The 13667-nt window shown below is 41.5% G+C and overlaps 1 protein-coding gene across 1 annotated transcript in view; it reads left to right on the forward strand.

The window, feature by feature from the left end:
- AOAH (acyloxyacyl hydrolase) overlaps positions 1 to 12798 on the forward strand; it is a 280216-nt gene extending 267418 nt beyond the window's left edge. The window contains exons 20-21 of the mRNA XM_049781733.1: positions 469 to 545; positions 12670 to 12798. Of these exons, the coding sequence (XP_049637690.1) occupies positions 469 to 545; positions 12670 to 12798 (206 nt within the window). The remainder of the gene's footprint in view (positions 1 to 468; positions 546 to 12669) is intronic.
- The last annotated feature ends 869 nt before the right edge of the window (positions 12799 to 13667 follow it).

A 13667-nucleotide genomic window follows, 5' to 3' on the forward strand; every position in this document is an offset into this window, starting at 1 on the left:
AATGTGATGTTGAGATAATTTCATGTAATTATATTTCTGATGAACTGTGTGATCCTTCAAGGTGATTGCTTGGCATTGGCAAGCAGTGTGCCTGGAAATTCAGCTCCTGAGAAGAGATGGCAAGCAAGCGTTTTCTTTTCCGCCACTTTTTCAGGCCACTGAATATTGAGGCAAATGCCAACCAGAGCTGGCAAATCTCACACTCATCTTTGCTCACCACCCTCTGTGCCACACAAACCACTTTCTTCAACGTGCTCATATTTCTTTAAGTTTGAAAGCAATTCCTTACTTTTATGGTGAGACCCCTTGAATTTGGTAACCCCGAGCTGGAGCTCACAGCACAGAGGCAGCACATCTGAGTAAACCTGCAAAGACTGAGCAGCCCCAATGGTCTCACAGTCCTTGCTCCTGGCTTGGGCTGATGCCTGTGAGAGCCTGTCTGTTGACCCGCAATTGTGTGTTTTGCAGTCATTGAAGAGTGGCGGAGGAGAGGAGGGCAGCCTTGGCAGCTCGTTGAACCTGTGGATGGATTCCATCCCAATGAGGTAAGTTTGACCACGTAGGGTTTGCTGCAGACTCTGCTATTTTTTTAAAGGTAATTATGTACTCAGGTGTTCCTTTTCATCCTCTTTTATTCATAAAAGGACTTGAGGTAATGTACATATGTGCTTTCAATCCAAATGAAAACTACGGTGAAAACAAAATAAGGTAGAAAATAAATCTATTAGACCTAGTCATAGAATAACACTGCCATGTTCTAGGAACTAAAAATACATGACACTGAAATAGCTGTTAGGTGTGACCCAAACAAAACAAATGACAGACCTCATCACACTCTTATGGAAAGGATCACAGCAAGGTGAGTACCTTGTAGTGGAAATTGTCCTCCATCCCAGAACTCACTGGAAGGAGGATCTTGGAAAGCATTAGATATCTTGGAGAAGAGCAGATTGCAGAGAGGAAAAAGCCATCATACCGCTAACAAAATGGAAAATGTCTCATTCTAGAGACCCAGCATGTCTGGGTCATCATTCAAACACCTGCACTTTTGGGGGTATTTTTTGTTTTTATTTTGGTTTGGGGGCCAAACCAAGCAGTTCTCAAAGCATATCTCTGACTCTATGCTCAGAGATTACTCCCAGTGGTGCTTAAGGGATCCTATGTGGTGCCAAGGATCAAACCTGAGCCAGCTACATGCTAAGAATGCACCTTATGTGCTGAACTGTCTAGCCCCAGATATCCGCTTTCTTTCATTTTTGCCAAGTCAGAATTTAAATAATATTCAAATAGTCCAGGGCCTACAACTCAACAATAATGAATAGAAAATGTGGAAAGAATCACAGTTGTACACCAACCAAGCTTATGTTCTTTTGTTGACTCAGCACTACGCAGCTAACTGACCCTGATTGTAGCAGTTCCTTGGAAACAGGGTCCATGCCCCATTGCGCCAGACCCACCTTCTTTCCTCAGCCCATAGTAACTCAAAAAGCACCAGATGCATCTGCCTTTTTCTCCTTCCTGAGCCCTGAATCATATGCATTGTTAACAGCAGACATGATTCATAGAGTGTGGCTGATTTCAAATAAGGGCCTGTCATTCAGGACTTTGTTTCCTCTTAATATGTAGTCAAAATGGTGGACTTTCTCCAAAAAGGAAGCTGTACTGGCGAAGAAGATGCAGAACAGGTACTTCTGGCCTGAGACATTCAACCACAGACACTTGGGCTAGGTGTGACCAAGTATCAGGCACAAGGCAGTTACATTTCCTTTTAAGCTGTAGAGCAATAATGCTTCTGGTGATGAGATAGCACCAAGATGATGGAGACAAGAACTGAGTTTTTTCTGTAACTATGAGTAAGTACATCTTTTGGGGGGCTTTTGTGTGTCTGTTTGTTTGTTCTGTGGGCCACACCCTGTTGTGCTCAGGGCTTATTCCTGGCTCTGCACTCAGAAATTAGTCCTGGCAGTCTTGAAGGATTGCATGGAATGTTGGAGACTGAACCTGATGGGTGGCATCCAAGACAAACACCTTATCCTCTGTACTATCTCCCTAGCCCCAGAAAACACATTACACTACTGTCATACTGTAAGTTTATACATTTAAAGTTGGAACCAGGACCAGACACCAGAGAACCAGGACCAGATGTCAGCACCATGATAATAATAAAGAAGAGAGGTAATTGGGATAAATAGATAAGTACTGAGTGAATTTTGCAGGGCCAAAGAAGTCATTTAGAACTTGAGCACTTGCCTTATAAGTGTGAGATCCTAGGTTATATCCCCAAAAGTACAAAAATAAATAAATAAAATGTTTTCACACCATGGAAAAAACTGCTGTGAAAGTCAGCCTAGCAAATGTTTTTTATATTATACATATGAAAAGGGGTTTATATCTAAAGTTAAATGACAACCACAGAAAAGAAAATGAACTAGGGGAAAACCTACTCAGACTCAGTGAACACTATAATAGGAACTGAGAGAAATGGGGAGCACGAGGGGTGGGGGTAGAGGAGGAAAAAGGGTGTCTTAGAGGTGGGACAGCACTGGAGCTTTGGTGGTAGATACAGTGAGTCCATGCACAAAGAGGTACAAAGCTGGACCTCTGAGATTCTACAGGGCGTCTGTGATAAACCTATAAAACAAAGCAAAGCAGGACAGTGCAAAACATTCTTCCCTCAGGACAAAAATTAGCTGGGGCCAGAGAGATAGCATGGAGGTAGAGCATTTGCCTTGCATACAAAAGGACGGTGGTTCGAATCTCAGCATCCCATATGGTCCCCGAGCCTGCTAGGGGCGATTTCTGAGTGTAGAGCCAGGAGTAATCCCTGAGCAAAGCCGGATGTGACCCAAAAACTAGAAAAAAAAAAGAAATTAGCTTTGTAATTTCAAATTGATAGTATCCCAGTGTTAAATTTAGCAATACTATAACTTAAAAGCTATCTAGCTCTGAGGCCTGAGTAATAGAACATTGGAAATTTGCCTTACACATGCCCCTTTATCCCCAATTCTATCCTCAATATCCCATTTGGTCCCTTCTGCCCACCAAGAGTAATTCCTGAGGACAGAGCCAGGAGTTAGCCCTGAATACTGCCAGGTGTGGCCCAAATACAAAAATAAACCAAAACTGAAGGATTTGGGTAATATCTATATAAGCTTGCTCTGAATGATATCTGTATATTTCAAGGACTGGAGAAATAGTTCAATTGGCTTGGTGATGGCTTTGCATGCTGGAGGCCTAAGTTCAATGCCTGGTACTATGTGCTCCACAGAGCACTACCAGGCTCTGCTCCTAATCTCAGAGCCAGGAGTAGCCCCTGAACACCATTTGGTGTGGCTTCCACACACACATAACAATGAGCCAGCCTGTATGCAAGTACTTGCCCTGGGTTTAATTCCCAGAACTGCCAAAATTAATATAAACACAGATAGACACTGATTATAGAAATACAAATGCTACATATATCATACAGGTAAATCTATGTATATAGATATGTATATACCTATAGATAAATGATACAGACATATCTAAAGAACTAGAGAATAATATGGTATAGTCAGACAGTTACTTTTATCTTTACAATTGTTTTACTAAGGATTATTTTTACAATTATTTTACTAAATTTGCTCTATTTTTTTTGTTTAAATAGTTTTTATTGTGACCAAAGTGAATTACAAATCTTTCACAGTAACAGTAATATTTAAGGTACATGGTGACAAATCAGGGCCATTTCCACCACCAGTGTTGTCCTCCCTCCATCCCTATTCCCAACATGCATCCCATATCTCCCTCTCTTGTCCCCCGATCTGCTAGTGTTAACTGCTCTGTTCTGTGTATAGCTTGTTGTAGATTGGGTATTGATTTTGTTGTCATTGACTTTGGGGTTGGTGTTTGAGTCTATTTTACAATAGTCTATCTACAATTGGCCCCTAAAGTGCAAGTGTGTAGAGAAAGGCCCAAATCATGCCCAGCATAACTACTTCTGGGCTTCTCTCATGTCCAGTATAAACTTGTGAGGTACACACAATGAGACATTAAAAAAAAAACAAGAAAACAATTTCATTCACAATAATAGAAAAGTGATAAATACTTGGGAGTCAATGAAAGCAATTAGAAATGCATTCATCAAAAATTTCTATTAGAAGAAATAGACTACACAGGAAATAGAAAATGACTCCAAGTTTATGGATTAGAAGGATTAACATTGCTAAAATGATCATTTTTTCTAAAGCATTTTACAACTTTAATGCCATCCTATCAAAATGCCAATGGCTTTATTTAAAGGCATAGAAAAATTCTAATCTTGCATAGAATCACAGCCCCACCTGAATAGCCAAAGAACCCTGAGAAAAAAGACAGAAAGCCCGGTTATCCCAACTTTAAACTATATGATGAAGATATAGTAACCTAAACAATGTGCTTCTCAACTTAAAGCAGACATTGAAGTCAATGAAATATAATTTAGACATCCTAAAGTTCCTTGGTTATAAAAGCAAGTAATGAACATCAAAGAAGCCTAAGAATATAAAATGGAGAAACGAAACCACTTCAAGTGGAATTAGGGGAAATAAGTAATCATATGCACAATTAGAGTGAAATCAGAGTACTGTATCTCACCATGCATAAATGTTAATTCAAAATAGATTAAAGGTCTAATAGATCTGGCCCAAGTTTATGAAATATATTGAAAAATACATAAAAGTTCATGGCATTAACTTTAGATATGTCTTCAGTGATTGGACACCAATGGCAAGGAAAACAGAAGAGGAAATGAGGCTACATTGAACTAAAAAGAATCTTCACTGCAAAAATAAACTATTACTAAAATGCGAAGATATCTGTCTGAAAGAAATTATTTTCACGCTATATATCTGCCACAGACAGGTATCCAAGTACATAATGCAAGCCCATATAAAATGAGGGAAGCACAGAATAAACACATCTCAAGACAGAGGCATACTCCCTTGATATGTAGCTTACTACAAAGTGCGGTGAGCACAGTTAGAGAAATAACTGCACTATCAACTACCATGACAATGATAGTGAGAGAAATAGGATGTCTGTCTCGCATACAGGCAAGGGTAGGGGAGGAGGGAAATGGGGCACACTGATGGAGGGAAAATTACACTGGTGAAAGATGGTGTACATTCGATGACAAAAACCCAACTACCATACATTTTCGTAACCATGGTGCTTAAATAAAGAAATGATTAAAAATAAAAAGAAAGTACAAGACATACTCATAGCTAAGAAACACATTTAAAAATGCTCATCGACACTGTTTATTCAGGGAATTGCAAATCAAAATGGCAAAAATATATTACATGACATCAATGAGGATGTCCTAGAAAAACCAGTGTTGGTAGTGGCAAAGAGAGGAAAACTCTCGTTCACTATTGGTAAGAATAAAAACTGGCTTTGCTTCTAAGGAAAACAGTAGAAAAATTTATCAAAAAATTTAACTATGGGGGACTGGAATAATAGCACAACAGGAATGATGGTTGTCTTGCGTGTGGCCACTAGGGTTTGATCCTCTGCATCTCATATGCCTCCCCAAGCCCGCTAGGAGAAATTTATGAGTGCAGAGCCAGGAGTAACCCCTGAGCACATCCAGGTGAGGCAAACAAAAGCTTTAATTGAATATGGGACAATAGAGAAAAGACAGCAGGTATTGTGCTCACCTGGCACACAGTCAACCTGTGTCAATCCTGAGCAGCCCATATGGAGTGACCATCAGGAGAGAGGTCTGAGCACAGATGAGGAGAAAGCCCTGAGCATTTCTGGAGATGGCCACGTCTAGCACCAAAACTATAATTTAAATGTTCCAGAAATTCCACTGTTGAGTAGACACCCAGGAACACAAGTTGAAAAAGATAAATGCATGCAAAGAGTATTTTCATTCACACATGAACAAAGATCACAGCAGATCCACACTAGAGCATAGTTGTAAGAAGATCCTATTCCTGGAGCAGCAAAGGAGAGCTGAGGGGATAGGCTGGGATGCTGGCCCTGTCGGCAACAACAGAAGCCCTGCATAGGTGCTTGGTGAATGTTGTCAAGTGAATAAATGGCTGCACTGGGTCATTTTAGCACAAGTATCTAATTTGGTAAGTAATGATCTTCTCAGTTTAGACCCAGTATATTTGCAATTTACACATGAATAATCTCATCTCCATTAGACTGACAGCCAACTAATTGCTTTCATACCCAGAAGCTATCCCATGCTCAAATTATGCCCTTTCATTTTCACTTTCTTTTCGTACACGCACCTCATCACCTCCCATATTAATTTAAATTGGGATAATTGATGAATACAAATGTCTTGATAGCACATAATTAAGAAAACAGTTTAGGTATATCAAGTTAAAAGGAAAAAAATGAGAAAGAACCATCAGTAAGTGTCCGCAGTCTCTCTCTTTTTTTTTTTTTTTTTTAGAAATAGCATTCAAATAACCTCAGGACAGGACTGTCTGAAGACAATGAAAGTTTTTTGTTGAAAGATGATCAAAACTGTCTTGAAACTTTTTCATCTTATAATCAATGTGTGTGTGTGTGAGAGAGAGAGAGAGAGAGAGAGAGAGAGTGTGCTATGAGGGGGGGTTGTGTATATGATGTACATGGTGATATTGTACAATCTATGTACTATGTTGTGGAAGGTAGATTGCTTGTATTTATGTTTTGTGTGTATATTCAGTGGTAAAAGGAGAGGTACATGTGTGGCATTTGTGTTATGTCTGTGTTATATATGTACTATGTGTTGTATGCATTGTGTGGCATGTATGGCATATTTATACTTACATGGAAATAGTGGCATGTGTAGGCGTATGTATGTAATGTGTGTGATTGGTTGAGTGTGGAGTGGAACTTTGTTTTAGGGGCTTACACCTGACCCTGAGTTCAGGGGTCACTCCAGGTGGAGTTCAGAGAAACCCTAATCCTTATTGGGGTTTGAACCTTGTTGTCCATTTAAAATGCCTTGCCTGCTGCACTATCTCTCCGGCATTCATCCAGCTTAATGGGGTAAGGGGGTGCCATGTGCTGTATTGCTGTATGTGTAGTGTCTGTTGTGATCTCTGTGTAGATGCAGATAATGTTGTCGGATCTGATCATAGTTACTTCATGGATAAATGAAATGACCTTGCTGGGCTGCTCACTTTGCCAAAGAGAAAACTTCAGCAGAGTGAAAATGGTTACCAGTTTACCAGTGAGCACAAGGGAGCTTGCACAAGGCCTCTGCAAAAGTGAATGCACCCTGGCTTTCAGACAGTGTGTGTGCCTCTGAGTAACCAGACCCCTCAGGAGAATCTCCAAAGAAGTGTTTCTCATGGGACCACCGGTGTTCTCTGATTAGTGGATAGCCAGAATCTTTGTGGAGACAGCATCATCGACACCTGCAGACTCCCCTTGCTTAGTGAAGGTTTTAGCTTCCTCAAGACAACTAAGTAGAGAACAGGTTCTATAGACCCCATGAAGAAGCAGAAAATAGATATAGCAAGGTAGGCAGAAGAAAGCCATTGGCTAGAAGCCAGAGACAAAATGCCATGATCCAAGGTTGCTCACCCTGGCTCTCCTGCCAATGTGTGCCACACTCTTGCTGGCCAAGTTGAGCCATCCATCATTATTCTTTTAATCCCACATCTTCAAGCAAGGCTTCACCCATCTGTGTCCTCTACCACAGGCAGTGGCTGCCCACATCATCCATCTGATGGCCCCCTCCTCTGAAAAGGGTGAGGGCTGAGCTGCCCATTCTCAGAACAGACCTGCCTTTTCTCCACTCACAATGCTTCTGCTCCATCCTGCCTACAAGTACTCCTGCAGCCTCCCTACTGTTTTGCCAAAATCACTAGTGTGTCCACTTTCCTCACTATAATGGGAATTCCTGGAGGAAAGGACTCATTTTATTCATCTCCTGAAGTTTCCTGTCCACAAAGAAATTACATACATTTGTTATCTATTATTAAATTATAAATTATCACAAGCTTAGCAACATAAAACAAATGCACATTTTTTTAATTTTTATTGTGACTGAAGTTCATTACACACAATTATTTACGGTACATAGTGTCAATGAGTGAAGGGCATTCCCACCACCAAGTTGTCCTCCCTCCACTCCTGTTCCCAGCATGACTCCCACATATCCCTCCTTTACCCCCCAGAATACTAGTGTAACTGGTCTCCACTTTACAGCTTGTTGTAGGTTCGGTATCGATTCTGTTTGGTGTTCCAGTCTGGTCATTTTTTATTTACACTACATGTTCATTTGACTGGTCCTGGTATCACTCTTTCCCCCCCCCTCAATTTATGAGGCTGAATGATTCAAGTTATGCTATTTTGTTGGAGATAAAAAGGTTAAGGAGCCAGGCATGGTGGCGTGCGCCTGTAGTCTGTCCGAGCTACTCGGGAGCTTGAGTCCAGGAGTTCTGGGCTGCAGTGCGCTATGCCAATCGAGTGTCCGCAGTAAGTTCGGCATCAATATGGTGACCCCCCTTGGGAGCGGGGGACCACCAGGTTGCCTAAGGAGGGGCGAACAGGCCCAGGTCGGAAACGGAGCAGGTCAAAGCTCCCGTACTGATCAGTAGTGGGATGGCGCCTGTGAATAGCCACTGCACTCCAGCCTGGGCAACATAGCGAGACCCTGTCTCTAAAAAAGAAAAAAAAAAAAAAAAAAGGTTAAGGAAAAGAGAAGAAAAATTTGGTATCAAGTACTAAAAAAAAAAAAAAAAAAAAAAATCACCGAATAATATCCACAAGGGTGAAAAAAAAAAAAAAAGAAAAAAGTGGAAGAAAAAAGAGAAGGAAAATAATATCAAAAACAGACAAAAAAAAAAAAACAGAAAAAGGAATGCTGGAGTGGCAGGGTTTGGTGTTACCCCACTTTTTTTTTTTTTTGGTATAGGCACAGTAAGTATTGGGGAAGGAAGGAAATTTCCGTGGCCCAAGAGATTCAGGGTTTCTCCACTCTTGAAGCATATTGTCATGGGAACAAACACTGGCTCCATACAACTTTCCTCTCGGTTGTGGATGAGAAAATCAGGCCACTGTAGCAAGCAATCTTGGTATTTGCTCAGGTCATAGGACAAGCAAGGCCTAGGACACAGTCTTTAAGGTTCTAGAGGTTCTGTTCCAACATTGTTGGTGTGTTCAGTTTTTTGTATCATGTGCTCCATGTTTTTGCTAGTTCCCTAAGCCAAAGTCTAGGAAATTATGGTCAGAATTGGGCCTCTGTACTAAGAAATCTTGATTTTTGTAAGAGTCCTGGGCTATAGCCTAAGGTAGGGTTTTCCTTAATGGTCTCAAGGTAAGTTCTGCCCAGTCACGGTTGTCAAAGTCAGTTTTCTGTAGTTAGCGCTCTTATTTTTCATAGTTCAAAGGACGATACATCTTCTGATTTCCACTTAGTGTTAGGTGATTGTTGCAAGTCAGCCCCTGAAGAGGTTGACTGATGGAGGGATGGAGGATGAGGCCTTTCTCTTCCAGCACGCGTCTGCCACCCTATCTAGCCAACGGTTCTGAGGTGAAACGGCGGGTAAACAGCTCGCAGACAGTCAGGCTCGTGGAAATATTAGCTTTATTCGGTGGACAAGACTGAAGTCCAAAGACTCAGCTTCCGTTCCAGCAAAAAAGCCTCGGTCTTCCACAGACCCTTGTTTTTATCCCCAGAATTAGGTACCACCCAATGGTGGGATCAGATACCAACCAATGGTGGAAGCAGAATCAGGTACTACCCTAGGGTGGGGGCAGAATGCCAGGTCACACCCTAGGGTAGGGCACAATCACCAATCAGTTTAGGGTGAGTAACATAGTAATCCCCCAAAATATTTACATACACAACAGGTGATGTGATAGGACCTCCTGGTCTTAGGTCAAGTTGTCATTTCCTCGCTGTCCTCATTGTAATATTAACACTAGCACAAGTATATCTCCCAATGGAGTTTAGTTCCTGGTGTTGTTGCAGGGGGTTCTTTCAGTTCTACATCTGGGATCTGGGATCTGGGATCTGGGATTAGAGAATGAACTAACACTGTCCAATCTCGTGGAGACTGAGTTGTATCTACAGATACTGTACGTGTGGCCTGCCATCCTTACCCGGAATAGCATCAGCAATACAAAACGACACCATACGTTTTTTTGTTTTATTTTCTACTTATTAATTTTTATTTTTATTTATTTTATTTTTTTTTTTTTTGGTTTTAGGGCCACACCCAGTGGTGCTCAGGGATTACTCCTGGCTGTCTGCTCAGAAATAGCTCCTGGCAGGCACGGGGGACCATATGGGACACCGGGATTCGAACCAACCACCTTAGGTCCTGGATTGGTTGCTTGCAAGGCAAACACCGCTCTACTATCTCTCCGGGCCCTAATTTTTATTTTTAATTATGAGAACAAAGATGCAAAGAAAGAGGACAAGGTAAAGTTACAGTGGAAGGACAATCACGCATAAACAGAATTCTCAGTAGTCCTAGTGCTGATATCTTTTTCAGCCAAAGAACATTAAGAAAAATAAACAGAACCTATGTACAATTGCTTTGTCCCTCAAGTCCCCAGATTGTAATGTTTCTTTGCAGCACACAAAGCAATCTAAAGACATAACACTTATGTAACTCCTTAAATATTGAAGGCAAAGTACTTTTTTACATTTCAATGCACATGCATATTAGTTTAAGTTAATCTCAAAAGTTTCTCTTAAGAATTAGAGTCAGAGGAGCACAGTAAAAACGGTGTTAGAGTGGCAATTATTGTTTGCATAGGCCCATCAAAATATGAGGGACATGGAATGGAAAAGCTTTGGCTAAAATACAAGGGGACCCTATCCCTGAAGTTTTCTGGCATAAGACCAATTCTAGGCTCCAGGCAAATTAGTTTGTCCAATTCAGGTCATTGTCTGTAATGCCAATACACTTTTCTTTTTCACACAGTCTCTGTTGTTGGTATCATGTTTCTGTATTAAAGATCCTGGAATCTGCATATCCTATATTACAGTCAGAATGGTGCAGAGCATCCTCTCATTTCACCTCACAATTAAAGGGCAATGCAGAGAACCTTGTCCTGTAAGCAGGTCGTTGTTGTTGTCAAGTCTTCTTAGTGTTAAGGGAAGTCTCCTTAGTGTTAAGGGAAGTCCCTTTTGAGAAGGTCGATGTCAGAGCCTCGGTAGTGTCTTCCTGGTAGAGGATTGCTTTCAGGTGTTGTTATAAAAAACTTTGGATGTTTTGTAGATAGCTTCCCTGGTTCAGGGGTGAATGGAGGATGCCCATTTTTCTGAGGCCTGTGCCAGGTCATTATATCAATGGTCAGGGTGTAAGGCCCATTGCACTACGAGATTTGTGTGTTCCGATCTCTAATAGATAAGAATTTACTTGTATGTATAGTATTTTCCCATTTTAATGTGCCTATGCAAACAAGGAACAATGCCACGTGGCGTTATTGGCGCATATGGGGGCTATACGAACAAGTCCACCAATTCCCATGACATGGTTCAATCATAAGCATTAAACTGAGGGACTCTTCCACCAAAGTTCCTTATTGAACAGCTCACAAAGAGAACAAGATAAACAGTGGATAGAATCGTCACGGTAAAAGAATATTTAGAAAGAGTTATCCTCCAAATCTAGAAAATCCCATTTTTTTCCTAAAACTGTTGAGAAATAAGAATATTTATGGGGGCCTATGGCTAGCTGTCCTGCCCAGAGCCCCCAATATACCAGCTGAAGGGAACCAGAAGAACTGGCATGTGGAGTCTTTCGGGTGCAGCCCTGCCTCTGTAGTTTGCAGATGCATACGGAGGAATTTCTCTCCCTCCCCACCCCCCAGGGCCCAATTAACCAGGCATGGCCCTGAAGACCCACCTGGCGTGAGGGAATTTCAGTCCCCTGGACTAAGTGGTCAGCCCAGGGGGACACCATACATTTTTGTATAGGCACAGTAAATAGGGGAAATCATGGACTCAGACACAAGATCTTATCTTCTAAAGGTAAGAACTCACACTTTTTATACAAGGGTGCCTCCCATCCTGGACATAGGTCATGTGGATACAAATGCACATTTTTACTCCCATGTTTAGGTGGGTCAGGCTTGCTGGTGCAAAGTACCTGTCTGTATACTCTGTTGGCTATTTCAAAAGCTACAATACACCTGTGTCATCCAGGACACAATTCTTTGTGTCTGTTTGTTTTAGGGGCCAGTCCTGGTGGTGCTCAAGGCTTTCACCTGACTAAGCTCAGGGGTTACTCCACGTGGCAGCATTTTCATCCAGCTCAATGGGAAAGTGGTTGAGTTTCACACTGACTCAGATTCCTAGCAGAATTCACTTTCTTGTGGAAACAAGGGAAATACCCAGATGCTTTGCTAGATGTCTGCTATGGTTACCTTACCTCCCTGTCACAGGTCTTCCCAACATGGTTTCTTATTTCATTACCCTGAAGGGTCTAGCAGCAGACAGATATGTCATGAAACACAGTTTCCAGAAGGACATTATTTCACCCTTGCCATATTTTATTGGTTTCATTCAAGTGAAAGACCCCACTCACATCACCAGAAAGGACTGGCTGTATTACCAAGACTAAGAGATAGGAATCACGAGTGGCCATAAAAAGGAAAAGGTCAATCCTTCTGGAAAGTGTTTTCCTTGTCATTATCATTTTCCCTTTTGCTCCTCCTCTGGGTTCTCTCTTGCAGGTGGCTTCACTGCTGTTGGCAGATCACTTCTGGAAGAAGGTGACACTCCAGTGGCCCCAGGTTTTTGGGAAGGAGAATCCATTCAACAGCCAGATTAAAGAGGTGTTTGGAGACCAAGGCGGGCACTGAGTGAAGTAGAATGCCTGTCTCGAACACAGGCAGGGGATATGGGAGGTGGGAGATGGGGGCATTGGTGGTGGGAATGCTGCACTGGTGAAGGGGGGTTGTTCTATTTGTGACTGAAACCCAACGACAGTCCTGTTTGTAATCACGGTGTTTAAATAAAAATATTATTTAAAAAATTAAAAATGTAAAATGAAGGAAAAAAGAGAGATATTCTCCTGAGTTGTTTAGATAGAGAAACTTGAACAAATCTATTTGATACAAAATTATGGTGCTGCTATTGTCACAGGCTCTCAGAATCCTCTTCAGCAGCATCTTCCCCCATTTAAGAGGAATATTCGGTGACAATGCAATTCTTTGTGCTTCAGCTTTCCTCTAATTGTCATTCAAATAACCTTTAATAAAGCTTTTTGATTGGTGGCCTTTCCAATAGGGTCATTGGGGATTTGTGGGGTCTTAGCAGAAATGGCAGCCCCATCTGAAATGATGCTTCTTCCTTTCCTGTCTTTCTGACTCCCAACCCTTGCTTTTTGGATAGCTTCTCAGACAAATGACCTACAACCAAATCTATTCTCAGTAAAGACAAACTTGACATCATGGTGTATGTTCAAATCTGTATGCTTTATTATGACACAAATTTCTGACACTTCTCTTTGGACTGACTGAATCTTATAGGAATATGATCCCCCATTTACTGTCCACATCTGATACTCAGAAGACACTACTGTAGGCTGGCATCTGGTTCTGTGCTGCTCAACTTCACTTTTTTTTTTTTACAAACCTTAACCCTTGTCCTGGTGCTGATGGACAATAGGGGCCTATCTAGAAGCTATTTTTATTTTAGCCACTGTGATTTGCAGTTCTATAATACAATG

This window comes from Suncus etruscus, chromosome 10 (assembly GCF_024139225.1).
Source record: "Suncus etruscus isolate mSunEtr1 chromosome 10, mSunEtr1.pri.cur, whole genome shotgun sequence".
In the NCBI taxonomy this organism is placed as follows: Eukaryota; Metazoa; Chordata; class Mammalia; order Eulipotyphla; family Soricidae; genus Suncus; species Suncus etruscus.